The sequence below is a fragment of the Ictidomys tridecemlineatus genome, chromosome 1 (genome assembly GCF_052094955.1).
Source record: "Ictidomys tridecemlineatus isolate mIctTri1 chromosome 1, mIctTri1.hap1, whole genome shotgun sequence".
Taxonomy (NCBI): Eukaryota; Metazoa; Chordata; class Mammalia; order Rodentia; family Sciuridae; genus Ictidomys; species Ictidomys tridecemlineatus.
In genome coordinates this window covers 8,200,185-8,219,342 of record NC_135477.1, presented here as the reverse complement: position 1 = coordinate 8,219,342, position 19,158 = coordinate 8,200,185, and the positions used below count along the sequence as shown (strand labels likewise).

The following is a 19,158-nucleotide window of genomic DNA, read 5'->3' as shown; positions in this document are numbered from 1 at the left end:
CTGAGCTCTCTGCTGGATGTGAGCCTCTGCCCTTCCCTCAATTCCCAAACCGCAGACCCCCAACCTCATTCAGACAAGGAACTCGTGTAAGTTTAATGTTTTTTTCTGATCATGAGGGTTTCAGAGAGGATTCACTGTGCTCTGAAGAGCAAACAATTTAAAAGGACATGTTAGGCATTCATGGTCTCAATAGCCGGCAACCTCCTTGCCTCTCAGGGCTTTTTACGGTCCTTTATCCCACACAGAGTCCAGCCTGAATCTATCTCCCTAGCTCTTCTTTCCTCTCCCTTGTTCTTCCTTTCTTATCAAGGGAAACATGAAATCCCTCTCATTTCCACATGCAAAGAGTCTAACCATTACTTTCTTTGTTCATTGATTCCTCAAATTACACCCTGTTGGTCCCAAATAAATTGTAAGGTATTTTTCCCCAAGAAAGACCACTTACCCTAAGGTAAATCCAGGTGCCAGCTCTTAAGGAATATAACTTCCACCTCATGGAATTATGTGATCATTTACTAATTACATACGATGCCCTAGGTACTCGGAATGACTAAGCTGGGCAGTGGTTACAAAAGTCGCTCACATCTCTACACCGTGGAGGAGAGGTGATGTGCTGAGGGTGAGGTCCAGGGTGAGATGGAAGGAGCTAGGTCAGGCTGTCTAGGGTTACAGGGGAGGGCAGTGGGCACAGCCTAGAAGCCGTGGGCTGGACACATCCAAAGTGCTGGTCACATGCTTCACCCCAGGACCCTTCAGCTTGTTGGACCCACCTGGTTCACCCACTCCAGGCCTCACATTATCAACCAGCCCTTTTGACTTCATGGGCCTCTCATGAGTCTTGGGTGAGGATATATTAAAACTAGAGGCTCTGAGCATGGAAAAAGTGATGAGTTCCGTTTCCAAAAGCAATTCGAAATCAAACCAACACCAAACCTAAGTGTAAGGAGGTCCAAAGAAGTTCTGAGTTTTCCAATAATGAACATGTTCATTAATTAAGCTCAATGAACATAAATTATTTTTTCCTTCAAAACATCTACCATCCTTACCTATAATCTATCTATCCATCTATCTATATATCATCTACCTCATCTGTCAATTGGATGAACCAATACAGGGCCTTTGATAAAAACTTAATGCATCTCTTGTTCCCCTAGTCTTCTTTGTTAATCTGAATTCTCAGGGAATAGGGATTAAATGACTTCTCCCCAGAAGTCTCTTTTATTTTCAATTCTGAGTTCCAAAGGCTTTCTAAATTTCACATCATCGTTAGCATAATCTATAGAGCATAAGATTCTCACAGGGCCTTGTGGTCACTTATCTCTTGATCAGATATTACCATCTGGATGTTTTTATGTAAGTCAAGATAAGCAGATAGAATGGATATGTACTTACTATAGGGCATTTTCTAGAGCCTTTAAAAATTCAAATCTGGGCCTAATTTTATTTTCATATATACTTTCCAAAAGCAGGCCCACACATACACACATAGGGTAACGGTGATTTATTTCTGGGGGGGGGCAAAACTTGACTTTCCTTCTTTTTCCAAAAGGGTGGGTTTATTCTCATAAGTGGTTTCAGGATTTCAGAGAATTTGACTTGGTGAAAACCTGTGTACGCCAGCACCACGTGCCTTTCCTGTAGCTCAGTACTCACTCAGGTCATAAGTGCCCACATTGGGTAGATGGTGGGGCGTGTGCAAGGATTTAGTCAACCACCAACTCCGTCGAGAACAGCAAATTAAAGAATCATCGAAGCAAGCCGTGGTTCTAGTTTAGTGTACTCCTTTCACAGACAGGGGAGTTGAGTCATAGAGAGCCCCACTACCCCGCGCTTTCACAAACAACCGGTTGGCAGCAGAATTAGTTCTGATCCCATGTCTCATTCAAAGAACTTCCTGCTACATGGTATAGCTGATGCTAAGCAAATTTTAGGATCCAGTTTGTCTCTAGTGTTCTCAAACCAGTTTGAGTTTTCAGATGAAGATTTGATACGATTTTATTCATATTTAGGAAGTTAGAGCAAACACTGAAAATTTCTAACATTGCCTCTGGAAAATCTGGCCCATTCCTTTGGTTGATACTGGTTCTTGAATCAGAATCCAGGGATGATCTTGGAAACTACATTCCCAAGAATCATCGTCTTGGCCATTGCAGCCGTGGAAGAAATCCTTCCAGTGCTTAACCAGACTCGAGGCCGCGGCCCCTGTTGCTCTCCTGAGAAATGAGAGTCAGTGAGCCTGGCTCTTCCTCTGCCTGGAGGGAGCCGTCAGTCCCTGGGAACAAGCTCAGTGTTTTCCCAGCTCTGTGAGGGGTTGCTGAGGACAGAATTGACTGAGGGATCCTCTTGCGCTTTGGATGAAGATGATAAGTGACTGTGTCATGCTCCTCAAGAACCCAGTGTGCGGCTGAGACTCAGCATCAGCTTTTTGTCTTTCAGAAAAAAAAAAAATCCTCATTTGTTCCAGATGCCCCAAAATACTGCACCTCGTATATATGCCTGGCACTCAGAACTGACCCAGAAGGTACATGGGGGGGCTGAAGGTCCACCCCTGTGCTGTCCAGGTTCTGGCTGTCCCCCAGGTTCCACTGCACAGTCCAGGGTTCACTGGGCACTTCAGTTTCTCACTGAATAGCTCAGGATATGGAAAATGGCTGTCGGGGACAGCCCACCATTTGGAACAGTTCCAAACAGGTCATGGACAGTGGCCAGCTGTCTTCCGTCTTGATCACTGGAAGGAAAACGGAGTGCGGCTTTCACCTCCTAAAGAAGGCAGTGCTAGACACGACTTTGTCACCGACAGTGGCTAGTGGGTGAGCCCCAGTCGTCAGCTGATCCTGCAGGGTCGCCAACAGCCAGGCCTGGGAAACATTCCTTGCCCAAAGACGAGGCTGTGGACAGCCTTGACCCTGGCTCTGACCCAACAGTTACCAGACTTTCCAGTACAATGGGCTTCCCGGGTGCCGCAGGATAGCTGCAAAAATGTCTCTGGCTCTGTAACTTTTTAGTGCACAAAGAAGCCTCTTGATAACTCACAAGCCTCGACATTTACGATGCTCTGTAGTTAACTTCCTGGGTCACCGTTCCTCCATCAGAGTGCAGTGCCCCACCCGGCCCCAGCTTTACTTGACAATGTCTCTGTGTTTTCTATCTCTGTGTCGTTTTCCATCTCTGGTCGCCCCTACTCGAGACCCTTTGTAGATGGTGTGCAGGTCTCGGCAGACTGAGCTGGTGGCTACTTGTGAGCGTGGCTCAGTGCATCATTGGTGAGAAGCAGAGAGCTGTCTCAGGAACTGCACAATGATCAGGGTCCCATGGCAGTGTGGTGTGTGTGTGTGTGTGTGTGTGTGTGTGTGTGTGTGTGTGTCACACAGTGTACAGGGAAGTGGCTAGCCAACTTCTGCCTCCCCCTTCTTGTCTCCTTTAAGAATCCATTTTCATATCTCATAGCAGACCTGAAAGGGTCAGCCCTTCTCTGAGGTGTCCTCTTTATTGATGGCCAAACATCTGTGAAAATAAGAGCACAAGTCGAGAGGGTGGGTCACCTGGGTGCAGTGAAGAGGAGGATAGCCAAGAGGCGAGGTTGGAATGAGCTGGCTCTACTTCCCAAGGCAGAAGCTGTGTGCCTAGGCCGTAAGACCTCCTTCCTTTATACTGTTCTTTTCTGCATCTGGATTACAGGCTGGTCCTGGTTGAAGGGACTCTGGGGTAGATTGTTTGCAATAATGATCCTAACTGTGCCTGCCTCCCTTTTGAATATGGCCTTTGTAATATGGCCACCCATCAAGACACCTGGGCTGGTCATCTTAATTTGGCCATCAGAATGTGGCAAAAGTGATGGTGTACCAGTTCTGTGCCTCAGCTCAAGAGGTCTTGCCAACTTCCACTTACCCTCTGGAACCCCAAATGGACTGTGAACAGCCTGAGCTGGGCCGCTGGAGGGAGGAGTTGTGTGGCCCAGGTGCCTCCACTGACCTAGCTGATCGTTTTTCAGCTGCCAGATGGACAGCCATGTAACTAGCCTGCAGTTGACTGCAGACTCAGAAGGAACCCAGCTGAGACCACAATCACCACCCAGCTGAGCCCAGCCTACTGTGTTGACCAACAAGATGATAAGCTAACTTAAAGGCTGCTGTTTGAAGCCACCAAATTTTGGATCAATTTGTTTTACAGAAATAGGTCACTGATACAAGCTCCAGAGGAGAAAAAGGTGGCAGAGAGGTGAGCTGGGCTGCTAGTGAGGTGGGAGCTAAGGGACCCGGGTTGCTAAAAACCGGGAAGTCCCAACAACTAGGTCTTCCTAGGATCCCCTGGAGATGGGGCAGGGGAAGCCAAGGCCCTGAAAAAAGGCCAGGTGAGAGGAAGCCTGGGGCCCAGTGTGCAGGAGAAATAAGGACCAGGACACGTGGTCACCCTAGGGAATAAATAAAACTTTAATACGGACAGGGAGCAGCGATGTGTGCGTGCTCCTTGGGGTCTCTGAGGTCTTGGTCACTTTGCAGGGTGGGTTCCCTGGGACAGAAAATCCTGGGTCATGAGCATGAGGTCTCCCGGGAATTCAGCTAAGCTCAGGCGGTTTCGGTTCGTTTGGCCCGTGATGCATCGTTCCAGTTTTCTTATGGTGAGGAAAGGCTGGCGGTCATGTCGATGGCAGGCTATGCATTTCTTGGGTTCTTCTGACTTGAAAATAACGTTCATTTTTATTTCGTGTCTCTTTGTGGGGTTTTGCTCCTTGATATTGTCATGGTAATAACTGTCATAGCTGTCCCCCTTTTTCCAGGCCTTATCTTTTGCCTGGGGACCCAGGCCTCCTCCGGATGGAAACATGGAGCCCCGGAACCTTTCCACGTAGGGTAAGAGTTGCTTGCTGCTGAGGGCTCGAGCCAGCTGCATCCGCTCTATGTGCTTGCTGATGTTGACCTTCTCCCGCTGGGGCATTTGAAACTCCTCAGAGGGTACGATCACCTTTGCCGTCCACACTCTTTCCAGGGGTGCGCGCACCTTGCCAGAGGTGTGTTTCTTACAGTGCGCCACCTGTATGTAGTCTGGGGACTGCAACTGTAGCTCCCTCAGCATCTTGTGTTCTTCCTCTTTTTTAAAAGCCAAAAGCCTTCTGGCTGCCATAGTGTGGATGCCACCTAGACGCTGACAACGGAAGGGGCTGGTAAAATCTCTGGGCACAGGGCGGGCAGTCCCCACAGAGGGCACCCCGGCTTGCTCCCCCTGCACTCGGAAAGCGCCAGAGCCCCTGGAGAGTGGAGGACAAGCTGGGTTCCACCCTGACTCTGCTCTTAGCTCCTAGGAACTCAGAATCCGCAGAGCGGGTGGGAGGCCTCCAGAGGAGACGTACAAGAACGTGACCATTGCGGGGCGAGGGGTCAAGAAGCATCAGTCCTTGTAGCCCTTACGGTCACATTCACTCACGGTCACATTCCTCACTGGGATTTTTAAATAAGAGGGTACTTGGCTGGGTGAGGGCGGAATCCAAACCCACCTGTGGACTCCACCAGGTCAAGCACAGTGGGGGAGAACTCTCTACCGAACCATGGGGTCCCCCAATCCCAACCGCTGTCTGTGTGGACTTCAGGACACTTACTAGGATCTCTTTTTCCATGGGGGAGTATTTCCCAAAGGCGATGCGTGGGTCTAATTTGTAGAATGTGCTCCATATCCTGGAAGGCAGAGAGGCGGGTGCATTAGAGCCCTGCAGACCGACCTTCCAGTTTTCCCTCCCAGAGTGGGAGACCCCACAGAGGGCCACTCTCCATCAGCCAGGCTGAGCCCCCTGTGAAGGGGCTGGGAGTACTCACCCTGAGGGCCACGTGGGACATGGGTCCTCCTGAAAAGGCGGGTGCTCCTGGCAACACTCTGGGAAGGAATAGGGGGCACTAAGGGTTCTGACTGACTTTCCATTCCTCTTAGGCGATGTCTCCTCTGTCGTCTTCTTTTCCTGGGCCCCTGATGTCCAGTCCTCTGTTTTCCCATCCTCTGACAGCTGATCTCCCATTCTCCAGGGATGCTCTAACAAGTGAGGATGGGAGGTGTTAACGCCTGGGGTTTGTCTCCATGAAAGTTTAATGGGAACCCAGGGACATTGCCAGCACCTACAGCATCACAACCGCCACCTGGGAGCTATTGTGAGGTCTGTGTTTCAGGCATCAAGTGCCCCCTGGGGGGAAATGGGCACACCTTACCGCATCCTGGCATGCTGGTGCCCAGGGAGGAGAATGGAATGGCAAGGTGGCCAGGAGCTCATCTGGACGAAGAAGAGCCCAGCGGTCCTCTGCCAGTCTAACTGATCAACCCTCCCCCTTATGAGTGATGCTTTCCACGTGTGGTTTAAGAGGGGGGCTTCCGCCCTACCCCATGTAGGAAAGACACTTTCCCAAATTCCACAAAAACACATTCATAAAACGATACTCCTACATGACTCTAAAATCTTTTCTTTTGAATTTTCTTAATTTCCTATCCTTTTTTAAGTTTCCACCTTATTTACGTAGGTTTTCCAACTTACTTTTATCATGACCGTCGAGAAGTGTGTGTTTGTGTGTGAACAAGTCATACACTTTTAATAGAAAAAGGGGACAGCAGACAGGGCTTCCCCGCGCTGCCCACAGCAGCCCTGCCGCCACCCGCGGGCTCTGGCTCCCCCTGCTGGACCGTGTGGTCCATTACTAACCAAGACGCCCTCGCTGTGACAAAAGACCTGAGAAGAACAACTTAAAAGGAGGGCAGGTCTTTTGGGCTCATGGTTTTTCAGAGGTTTCTGGCCACGGTCATTTGGCTCTGTTGCTTAGGGTCTGCGGTGGCACAGTGATTCAGGTCAGGAGCACAGGGTGGAGGGGGCTGGTTGGCCTGGTGGTAGTCAGAAAGCAAAAAGAGAAGGCAGGAGGGGGCTGGGGCCCAGTACCCCTTCAAGGGCACACCCGCAGTCACCTAAGGTCCTTCCACCAGGCTCCACCCCCTCAAGGCTCCACCCCTCCCAGGAGCACCACCGCGGTGACCCCGACTTCGCCAGACTCCAGCAAAACTTAAAGGGAAGTTAAAGGTCTGGAAGAGAAACTTAATCAAATTTCAGGATCTCGTCCATATTGATTTTCTTCGACAAAAGCGAGGTCTGGCTCTGGACAGATCACACTCCAGGAAGCATCTTCCAGGCCAGTGATTCTGGAATGTTAACGTGCATATAAATCTCCCAGGAGTCTTGTGCAAATGAAGGGTCTAATGCTGAAGGTCTGGGGTGGGACCTAAAGATATGTCCCTCTGACAAGTTCCCAGGCGAGGCCCATGGTTGTCTGGTCCAAGAAAAACCAAGCTGTGATTCTATGGGCGGGGGCACTGGATAAGAAGTGCCAGGCAAATTATGTCCCTGGGCCACGGCAGCAGCATCTCCCAAGAAATGCTGACTCCCAGACCCTCCCCAGAACTTTCACGAATCCCCCCACACTCTCCCCATGAACCTCATGCTTAGGAATTTGGGACAGGAATCTGCCACGGGGAATCCTCTAGGCTGATTCTTGTGAGGGATCAGAAGATGAGTGACCTCAACGTGGACGGCTGTGGGGTCACCCAGCAGAGGGCCTTGGCTGGGATTCGATCCTGCTTTGTCTAGTCTGCCTCTATCGACTGGTTTACCAGCCCAAGTCTCCTCTCTCTTCCTTCCTGGCAATCAAAGTGTCCTGGCACCCAGCTTCCTCACCCACGCCCTTGTGTCATAGAGTTGAGGAGATGCAGGCTCAGGCAGGGTCACTCCAAAAGTTACCTAGGACCGAGGTCAGCTGTGCCCTTCGGGAGCTTCTTTGGGGAGGCCAACCCAAAAGGGCGGGACATCAGAGCAGAGGAGGCCACTCACCTGGAGCCCTCCGGGAGAGTCCATTCCTACACGGAGGTGTCAGAAGCCACGTCTGATGGGTTCTGTCTCTCTGCAGGGGCAGGTTATTATCTGGGGAAGTTAAAGGTCTGGAAGAGAAATAATCACACTTCAGGATCTAGTCCATAATGATATTGCTGCACACAGCACTTCTTCTTTTCCTCCACCAGAATTCTGCTGGGTTCTTGCCAGCCATTCTGATGAGCGCTGTCTAAGACAGAGTCTGTCCCTGTGGAGGGCCAGCTGATTTTAACAGGCATGAGGGTCAGGAATGGGGATCTCCTCCAGCCCCTTACTGGCTGGTTAGTCGGAGACCTTTGTCTGGCCCCACACTCTCCTTCTCCAGAAAGCTGCCCCAGTCAGTACCTGGGTTGACGCCTGTCTGAGAGCAGACTGTGAGGGCCCTGCGTTGGTGGTCTGTGTTGCATTAATGATCCATCCCCAGAGCCTGAGAGATGCTTTTCTGAAGTACGGATGAGCTTGGGTTCCTGGATTTGGAGAAATAATATGCCAGACACTGACCTTCAGGTAAGGCCAACGGATGCACATTTTCAGCAGGATCCCCAAATAGTTCTCTAGATGCCTGAATTTAAGATCCTAAAGCAGTGGTTGACTGCTCTGGTACATTTTGAGTAAGTGTTCATGACAAAGAGTTTAGTGGTTAGGAGCATGGCTGTGTGGTACACGTCAACTGGCTCTCTGCGTGAGGTTGCCGGATTTGCAAAGCAAAATGCAGGACATCCAGCAAGTTTGAATTTCAGCTGTTCCGTTTGCTTATCATAAGGGATTACTGATTTTTATTGAAAATCCAAGTTTTGCTGGGTGTCCTGAGTATCTTTGATTCCTGTCTCTGGGCTGGTGAAGGGGTATAGTAAAGCCCTGCTGTGGAGCAGTTACCACTTTCCTTGGTGTAAACACTCCCACCATGGCTGCCAACGGGAAGTCAGGGAATGTGGGGCTGGAAAGAGGTGCGCACTATTGACTGTCTTTCAGATAATTTGGATTTGGAATGACTTTCCAGTGGCTGGTGGGTTGGAGGCTTGATCCCCAGTGGATGGTGCTGTTGGAGACTTGAGGAGGGGGGCTTAGCTGGAGAGAGCAGCTGAGGGGACCATGCCTTTGGAGGGTTTATTTTGTCCCCAGCTCCTTCCTCCCTCCCTGCTTCCAGGCCACCATGAGGTGAGCGGCTTTGCTCTGCTACAATCTCCCCAACATGATGCTCTGCCTCACCTCAAGCTCAAAGGGATAGGACCAAGCAATTAGGGACCCAACCTCTGAAATCATGATCCAAAATAAATCTTTCCTCCCTGCAGTTTGTTTTCTCAGGTATTTTGTCACAGTGACAGAAAGCCGAGGGGCATCCTACCTCTTGCCACTTTACCATCCCTACAGTCATTTATATTACAAAGTCTTGGTTTCATATAATAAACTATAATGCGGCCTGTGTTAGGAAGGTAATTGATTGAGAAGGCTAAGTGAGAAATGATCCGTCAAGACCTGTTGAAGGCCCTGGAGTGGGGAGAACACTAGACTCCCTGTATTCATTGTGTGACTCCAATTGTCCAAACAATGGAGTCCACTATTGTCCTCTGAGAAAGTCTTGCTGAACTCCCACCTCGTGTGGGCGCATTCTTGACAACGTTCTTGTGTTCGACCTGACAAACTAGGCAAGATCTGTCTTGGACCAGTCTTGCTTCTGGCAAGGCACTCTCTGCCTGGACCCTTGGATGAACTCTTAACTTTTATTTATCTAAAACATCCCAGCTCCACAGTTGAACTCATCCACCCCCAGGACCTGGTAGACTGGACTTGCCATAGGTTCCTGGAGCCATTGATGAGTTTACTGGGTTATTTCTATTTTAGGAACAGATTTCTGATCTCTATGAATACAATCAGGCCCCTTTATCTGTAGGTTCCGAATTCAAAGGTTCAGCAGACCATGGTTCTCACGAGTTTTATAAATGCTGATGCCGGAGAACCACCTGGAGGTTCTGGCCTGATGAGTGGGATGTGGCTGGGCATCGGAACATCTGGCTGCTCCCCACGGCTTTCTGCTGGGCAGCCCAGTGGAGAGCAGCTGTCTTGGAGAAATCTCTAGGATCTGGTCTATCATGGTCTCACTCCTCCCATTTGAATGGAAGTTCCAGGAGGCCAGGAACGTCATTGCTCTTGATTGTTGTATTTTCCCTTCCCCCAGCATGGTTCTGGCACACAGAGGTGACTCAGGACATATTTGTGGAATGGAAAAAATTTAAAAAAGGCTTAGAGAGCACTACAAAGTGAGCCAGGAGCTCAGGGCCATGGGTAGCAAGACTCGCTTCTGCCACCCAGAGGTGATGGGAGGGGTCGGCTCCTGCCATCCTGCACCCCTGGAGCTGGTTCTGCTCTGGTTGCCTGGTTGGACTGTTCGGGTGAGGTCATCACACTCCCATGAGGAGGTCGTGGCCTTCCTGGAGGCCTGAGGGGTGAGCCAGTCTTCAGGCAGGAAAAGGGAAGAGGGAAAAGAGCTTTGTGCTAACAGGAGAGAGGCCTGTTGCCACTCTGTGCCTTAATCCCTTTATCTGGATCAGAAGGGTTCTGCTGTCCTTTCAGTGGCCCTGGGGGTGAGGGAAAGGTGGAACCTGCCACGTGGGGCAGGCTGGGGGCAAAGTCAAGAGACAGGCACCAGATGGAGAGCCCCAGCGCAGGGCACAGTCAGAAGTGAGCTGCCGGACCTGTGGACCAGTGCTCCTCCTTGATGGTGCCACCTCCCTGCGCGGTTCTAGTCTGGTCTTGGCCATGAAGTGGCATCTGGATTCCACGCAGGAAGGGAGGAAGGGTGGATAGCGTCTCCAAGACCAGGACCCCACCTAGGAGGAACAGTGGTTAGCAAGCCCCTCCAAGGGAAGGTACCCAGGAAAGAGGGCTTCACTCACAGCCCACTCGCAGCTGGCGAAGCCCCCCTGTGGCATCTGGGCCCTTTTCAGTTGCACTGCAGGGGACATGACAAATGCACCAACTCATTAAGGAGGAGTCGGGAAGACAGGGAGGATGGGACTGCTTCCTGAGGAAGCAGCCAAGGGAGAGAGAGCGCGCGGGCGGCTGTGCTTGGGAGCTGAAGGCAGTTTGGTTAGCAGGAGGAGAGGGCATGTGGGATGTGGTGGGAGGAGGCCAGAAGAAGAGGCGGTGAAGACTGGAGCCTATTAGGCCACACTGAGGGGCACTTTACGTGCCATAGCTCCACTCCTTTTAAGTGCGTAATTCAGTGATTTGGGTACATTTCCGAAGATGTGCCGCTGGCCACAGTTCAGTTTAGAACGTTTCTGTCATCCCCAGAGATCCCGTCTGTCCTTCTACGGCTGATCCCCAGGCAAAGACCCCTTTCTTCCTTAGCTTCCTGCTGCAGAGTGAGCTGGCTATTTTATTATCCCTCTGTCACAGCAGGCCCCTTCTAGGTCCATGCTCATGAACCTGCCCTCTTCCTGGGAAGCCGGAAGCACCGCCTGAGCCTGTAGCTGCAAGGTGCCTGAGCCCAGGTGCCTTCGGTTCCAGCGGCAGGGGCCCAACCCACCATAGGCTAAAGCAGCTCCCAGACTCCACCAGATCACGGGGAAGGGAGTGGACTGCGGTTTCCCTTATCTTGAAATAACAACTTCCTGCATTAGCCTGGCGTGAAGATGGCGCCAGGCAGGTTGGACCATGATTCTGCTGGTCCCACCACAACCAGACGAGGCAGCAGACAGGGGATGGGCAGCCTGACTGTATTTGGAAGGCTCTTTCCTGCTGTCGGTCATTATGAAATACGGACACAAATAAAATAGGGGAGAAGACCCTCCGTCCTAAGACCATGCCAGGTCGGAGCTGTAGGCTGTGCCTCCCACCCCACCAACCATGACGCGCAGGGCACCTGAGAAAGGGTAGGGTTAGCAGGGCCCAGGCTCCACTCTGGTCTGATGGTGCCTGTGTCCCACTGACCATCCCATTCAGCTCTGTCCCCTATCAGTTACTACATGTAGAAGAAAGGCACTGCCATCTTGGCAGGTACATCCCATGGACTTCGCCAGGCAGGTGTCTTACCTGATGGTTCATCCGGCCTGTGGAGGCTTAAAGAGAATGGGCTGAGGGGGAATCACCCAAGGTCATGTGGTCTGGTGGCAGGTGGGGTCCCAGAATAATGAGGAGCTACTACAGAGGCAAAGACCCAGCAGATTTAGGGTTGGGGTAGTGATGGGATGAGATCCGAATTTGACTAGTTTATGGACAAATTTTCATTTTTCCTCCTCTTCACAGAAACATGCTAGGAAGTGGATTAACCATTAAATGTTTGTTTTGCAAATATTAATGTTACTGGAAGAACCTGTTAACTTATTTTATGGGGATTAGAGTAGGGTGTACTAGGAATTTAAATGCTGTGTAGGAAAAACACCTTTCTCTGGGTCTACTTTTTATGTGCACATGCATTCACCTGGTAGGCCATAGCTCAGACCTCATTCCAGCCACTGGGGAGACAGAGATGAATTAGACCAGGTCCTTCCCTTGCAGAAGATCTTGTGAAGTGGGATGAGACCAGCAGAGGAAAGGTAAGTGCGCAACATAATGTATATTATAGCAGGTGCAAGAAATCAGACATTCTGGTCATTCTTAACAGCTAGGGGCTCAGAGGAACCTCCTATGGGACATTAATACTACGACGTTAGAGATAAAGTGTGGAAGTTTGTTTATTTACCTCCTTTGTTTCCTACAACTGTTTGGCATGAAATCAACTCTGCATGTGTCCCTGGCCTTGCATCAGAAGAGATGGGTAAAGGAATTGTCCTACTGGGTGACCTCTTTGGGGAGAGGCCTCTGCTTGACTGCTGAAGCGTACGTCAAGGAGGTTGGTCACTCACACACGACTCTCTATCCTGAGTGGAACAACCGTGTGAGTGACGTTTACCCACAGGGAACAGGGAAGTGACAATCTGCCATTGTCCCATGGAGGTTCTCCTCCTCCTGGAACCCCTGAGCCTCGCATCCCCTCTCCTGAGCAGCTCCACTGCCATCCAACCAGCAGCAGAGGGCTGTAGCTCGAGAGGCTGGCTCCGGCTACTTGGTTTCTCCCCGTCCTGTCCTTCCAGGGGAGCCCCTGGGGCCAGCGCTCTCCCTTCAGGGGCAGGGAAGTCACAACTGAACTTCCTGGTTCCCAGACCTAGTTTGAAGGGGAACAGGTTTCACTCTTTTGTGTCTAGGATAGAACTTAATGCCCGAAACTGAAGACACAGATTTTGAGTAGGTCCAGGGAGCCTGGAACGAGTTGGGACCAGACAAAAAGATGTTCACACGCAGCTCCCTGAGTCTCTGCATTGTCTTTATTTTAGGATTCACTGATTCTGCATTTAATTCCAAAAATGTCATTTATGTGCTTAGTGCTGGGTCAACACACTATGAATAAATTGCCATTTTGATTGTGAACTAATTTACAGTGCTGGCATTCAGATTTGAAGAGCTCAGATTCATTCCTATGATGGGAGACATTTGAGAATTGTTTTGGGCTTGGAGTGAGGACAGACCAGCAGCTGGTCTGTCCAATTATGAAGGTAAAATAAGGCTTCAGTTCAAAGCAAACATCTTGAACATCTCTTTCTAGTGGAACTTGCAGTCTTTGTCCCTGTGGCTCAAGATGATGTGTGGTATTTAAAATGGATCCTTTGTATAGACACCACCCAGACGCACATTACAAAGTGGCCTAAAAAACAATGTGAAAGCTGGAGAGAAGCTAGACAGAAGAAATAGAAAAGTGTATATGTGCACTCATCAGATATTTGACTTCTGACTCTCGGAGAAAAGAGAGAAAGCTTTTAAGTAGTGCAAGAGATTCTGCCTGAGCCCCACTCCTGTTTTATTTTTTGTCAGTTCTCCAACCATGTTTTTTTTTAAATTTCTGCTTTTTAGTTATAAAATTTTATTATTTTAGCAACAATAATGTGTATACATTTTAGGAATATGGAAAATACAAACAAGCAGAAGATTGTATTCATAATCCCATCTCTGAAACTGAACTTTTTTTTTTTTTCTTGGCAGCACTGAGAATTGAACAAAGGAGTTCAATTCTCCACTAAGTTACATCCCCAGCCTTTTTTATTTTATGGCCAGGGTCTTGCTAAGTTGCAGAAGCTGGTGTTGAACTTGTGGTGTCCTCCTCTCCTGCCTCAGCCTCACAAATTGCTAGGATTATAGGCCTGTGCCACCATGCCCAGCTTGCCTTAACTTTTTGTCCCTTATTCTTCCCAACTTTTAATGAGCATATATGTAATATACAAATGTACTTTTACCTTATTCAAAAATATGATATTCACATATTATTTAGTAACCTTTTCCCCCCATTTTATATGCTAACAGAAACCTCTTTTTTACAGTGAGTAAATCTCTCTTATTCAAAGACAGAGACTTGTAGATAGGTTCAAAATACAATAAACAATGAGATGCAGATAACAAGAGCTATATCTAAAACCACTAATAGCAACTGGTTAAAAGTAGAAAGATGGGCAAAGATATATCAGGAAAAATGCTAATAAAACAAAAGCTACATAGCAATGTTAATGTCAGATAAAACAGAAATCAAGGTAAACTACATCAAATGAGGGTAAGGATGGTTTCTATTGACCTCCCAATGCATCACCATAACTTTGTTTCCTACTCTCCTTATCTCATCTATTTCATCCACTTCCCTAAACATATCCTCATTGCTCGAATGCCTGTTATGTATATCTTCTTTAAAATCCTGGAGAGATTGAATCAGCCTTTCTCTAAAAGTTTCTTCTGCGTTTTCCTCCTCCTCTGGTTCTTCCTCTTCCTTTGGCTTTTCCTCAGGCTTTGGCTCTTCCTCCAGCTTTGGTTCATTCTCATTGTCTGGTTTTCTTCAATTTTCTGACACGGTTTCATCTTGTGCCTCTCTTTCTTCTTTCCTGCTTATTCCTCTTTGAATGCAATTACTGGTATTGATCTGGTCTGCTTCTTTCTCCTACTTTTATGGCCTCGGAAGGTTCTAACAGACCTGCAAAATTCCAGCAAGTTGAGTCCTTCCGCTGGCCTCCGGCACTGCTGCCTGCCCTGCTGAAGGGAGTTGGTACCCAGATGGGAACAAGGACCAGACTAGCAGGACTTCTGCACGTGTCGACTCCCAACCGTGTTCTTTTTCAGAATTGCCTTGGTTATTCTTGTTTCTTTACTTTTCTGAATAAATTTTAGAATGAAATTGTCAATTTCCATAAAAAGTTTTGGATGGGATGCATAGATTGCTTTTGGGGAATGATTGATAGCTTAATAGTATTGCATTTTCTAATCCATAAATGTGGCATATGTCTTTGCGTATTTAGATCTTTAATCTCTTTCAGCAATGTTTTATAGTTTCCAATGTATAATTCTGGTACATGTTTTGTTAAATTTACATTTTTTTTATTTTTTATACTATAGTAGATGGAAATTTTATTTTCCAATTATTTTGGATATACAATAGTTTTTTTCTTTAAGTTTCTCTTACTCGTTGCAAGAGTTCTAAAATTTCTTATTTATTCTGTGAGCTTTTTTGTGTAAATTTTATGATTCCCCACTTTTTTTGTTAATGTCATCTAAAATAAAGATAGTTTTAATTTTTCTTTCTAATCTACATGCTTTTTATTTCTTTTTCTTACCTTATTGCAATGGCTGAGATCTCTAATCAAATATTGAATAGAAGTGAGAATAAACATACTTGTTCTATTCTCGTCTTAGAAAAGCATTTAGTGCTTTGTCTTTATTAAATTGAAATAGTTCCCTTTATGACAAATAGGTGTTGAATTTTAACAGCATCTTTTTTTTTTTGAGATGATGTGTTTTTCTGCTATATTTTGTTAATATGGTGAATTATATTTATTGACTGTCAAATGTGAATTCAAACTTTGTTCCCAGAATAACTTGCATCTTTACACTTGCTCATAATGTTTAATCCTTTTTTGTATATTGATTTCAGTATATTTTTTCTCAGCACTTAATCTCTCTTTAGTGCTTTTTAAAATAATCTAGTGATTTTCTTTCTCTTCCAAGAGCACAGGAGCATTTTCTTTCTTGTGCAAGTCTGTATTGTTTTGCATCTAGACACTAAATTAGTATTGATGAACTACTGAATACCATAAATGAATGATGGAATATACATTATTTGATACCTCTAAATTGCAAACCATTCTCCATCTTCATTTTAATAATCATGAGTTTAAAAGCAACATATGTTGGTGTTAAATGTTAGATTGTACTTGATGTTGCAGTGTTTCCTCTTCTGTAGTTTCATAGCCTGTCTTTTCTTCCTTTTTCCACTTTTGCATTCCAAGATGCGTTAAGTTTAGAGCACGGTCCTTTCAGGCTGAATATGGGCAATTCCTGTGGGAAATTCTCTACCTGTTTGTTAAGCATGCCTTAGCCCTGACCTTTAATCAAGATTTTCTGGCTTTTTCCCAGGAATCATTTAGGAATGTGGTCTCTTGCTTCAATTCACTGTATATAAATAAGATTTCCTTGAGAGGAATGGGGATACAATTGCAAAAGAAAAGAAAAGTAATTATACCTGTAAATATAGACCGTGGCTTTAAGATAACCCCATCCTAGGCAACTAGTATGATGACTAAACATGAAAAAAAAATCAAAAGAAACATACTTTAGATGTTAAAGCCACCACATTACCACAACATTACCAGGACATTCCTCTGCTTTAGAAAGTTAACATTTATGGTTTATTTTTTGCGAAACTTTTCCAAGGATATATACATCTCTGTACTATGTCCCAATGCAACAGTTACTAGGGAGAAATATTCATTTATTTTAAAAGTTAAGAAAATAGAAAAGAATGTTGCTCTTTATATGCCAAGATATATGCAGAGGTGGTGTTCCATAAACGTTCACAAATCGGACAAATGTTTTTGTTTTGTAAAGTTTAGCAAATTTCTTCCAAAGATATTGAAAAGGTCACTTATAATTTGAAAGACATTGATCTTAAGCAAATTTAAACAATACAAGGGTTTTTTTTAAGTACCTAGGGAAAATACACAGTGACTTCACCTGACTCTGTCAATTTATAGCCAGACTCAAAATATTTAATGTGCATGTTTTTGTTCAGGTTTTCATGTGCAGTCAATATGCTAAAAATCATGGCCCACTTTTGGGAGACGTTTCACCACTGATAAAAATTAAGAAAACTGTTCACTCTGTGATTTAGTTGGTCTGATTCTGCAAATCCTTTAGAAAGAGTTTTCACAACTCCAAGTATACTTTTTAATGCTTGATGTTTGAATAAACTTTAAAATACAAGCAGTATAAAGCAGTTTGGAACCAGCTCATCAAATCAGGCTGGAGTATAAAAATAAGCCAGAGAGATATCCAGCATAAATCACCACAGAAACACTTGAGATGTAGACTTTTTAAAAAAATTTTGCCTCGACTTGATACTACGCTTTAGAATACACCATTCTTTTAATTCTTAAGACCTATAAATTCCTCTATAGTGTCTAATTAAGATATTGCACTCCAGAAAGTGAGAATAAGAGATTATCTGTTTTATAAACCAAACCAAACACTCAAACTAGCTTGAAAAATAATAATAAAGCTATTAAAGTACAAATAAGGAAACAAACTTCTCATCGGTTCTCTAGGCACTGTGCCACCTAGTGGTGGAAAACCCACATTGCCAGTGTGACAACCTGACCATCTCCAAGGAGCCAGCTCAGAGCCAGGGAGTGGGGTGGGGGAGTGGGGTGTGTGTTGGGGGGACTGTTGGACACCCCAAGAATAATCCTCACAAATGAGGCACAACCAAGGAGGAAGGAAGAGAAAGATTCCAGCGTTTTTCATATTGAGAAGAAGACTGTCCTCCCAGGGAAGGGACTCCTGGGATCAAGTCCCAAATCTGTTGCTCCCAATCAGTGGGAGCCTGAACCAGACCAAGAGAGCAGGTGACTGAGAGGCGGTGGGAAGAAATGATGGGGAAGCTGTACCAGAACCCAACGATGGGGAGGGAGGCTGCTCCAATGCCAGCAAGTCCCCTGCCACCCCTGACCCCCTCGCCGTGCATACAGGGGAAGAGGGCTGTGCATGGGCAACTCTGACCCCAGGACAGCCCCGTGTTGACCTGGAAAAGGTGTTGGGGGTGAAGGTGGGAGAGAAGGACCTACAGAAGCTGCCACTACCAGGGACCTGGGTGGAGGGCAGCACCCAGCACCGCTGAGCCTGCACTGAAGCCAGCACTGCCCTCCCAGGAGGACCCCCTGTCAGGGCCAGGGGAGGCAGCCCTCTTATTCTCTTGCAGGAAGTCTAGTTTTGCAGACAAAGACGCCCAAGGTCATGCTATTTAAATTAGAAAAAGCAAAACAAAACACCCCACCAATATCAATATAATCTGTGGTCAGATTTCGCAGGAAATGGTGTGGGGACTGAAAGATGCAAATCAGCCTGATAAGGAGATTGAAACTGAATATGAAGCTGAGGAAATTCACAGAAGAAAATATCAACAGACCAGGTCCAGTTGTCACCACCCTTAAATGACAGGTTTGGTCTAAAATAAGGAACACCATCACAATCGACAATAGCAATAGTAATATCCACTGAGCATATTAACAATTTAGATATGTATATATATATATATAAAGTAATATAGATTGAAGTACTTAGAAGATATCTGCTTCCAAAACAAACCAGATTAACAGTTGTGATGACCCGTCATGATAGGCAGAGGACCTTAGAAATATTGGAGCAGGTGCAAGGCAAGGCATGGGGCTCTGGCCACAGGAATGCTGTGCCTCTGCTTTATGCTGGAGAGATTTGATGCTCCTGGGGTCATGAAGGGGTGCTCACCCTTTCACAGTGGGACAACTGCAGCGATCTGTACTGGTTGAATACACCCCCTGAGGGCAAGTGTCAATCCTGATTCACCTTCGCCCTTTCAGGACACTTTTCCAGGAATAACCATCATCTTGGGATGCAGCCTTCTACATGCCTCCATTATCCCCTTCTTTCTGCCTGGAAATGGGACACATCCTCTGGAAGTACCCCTGCTTGCCTTCCCAGGTTTTGAAACTTCCCACCTGAGATCCTGGCTTTTTGTATAAATGGAGGCAGGGCCTAAGAGTTGTCTGTAAGAATCCGATTCTCACTGTCTCAGGTGGAGACGGTGCTAAGAACTGGTCTCTCTCTGAATCCCATCCCTGACTCCTTACCCTACAAGGGGCTTGACCAGGGAAGGAGTCACATTTTTCAAGAAGGCTAAATCTATCAAGCATGCATAGAAAGATGGTGTGAGTTACACTATACAA

The 19,158-nt window shown here is 46.9% G+C and overlaps 1 protein-coding gene and 1 pseudogene across 1 annotated transcript; both read right to left on the bottom strand.

Annotated features, from left to right (window-relative positions):
• Positions 1-4,480: 4,480 nt before the first annotated feature.
• On the bottom strand, positions 4,481-6,004 carry C1H10orf120 (chromosome 1 C10orf120 homolog). The gene is made up of 3 exons (XM_078019341.1): positions 5,904-6,004; positions 5,594-5,669; positions 4,481-5,142 (listed from the first exon to the last, which is right to left on the bottom strand). Exons 1-3 carry the CDS (start codon positions 6,002-6,004, stop codon positions 4,489-4,491), a joined length of 831 nt encoding a protein of 276 aa, XP_077875467.1. The 3' UTR covers positions 4,481-4,488.
• Positions 6,005-13,785: 7,781 nt separating this feature from the next.
• On the bottom strand, positions 13,786-14,921 carry LOC101957974 (transcription elongation factor A protein-like 9; annotated as a pseudogene).
• Between the last annotated feature and the right edge of the window lie 4,237 nt (positions 14,922-19,158).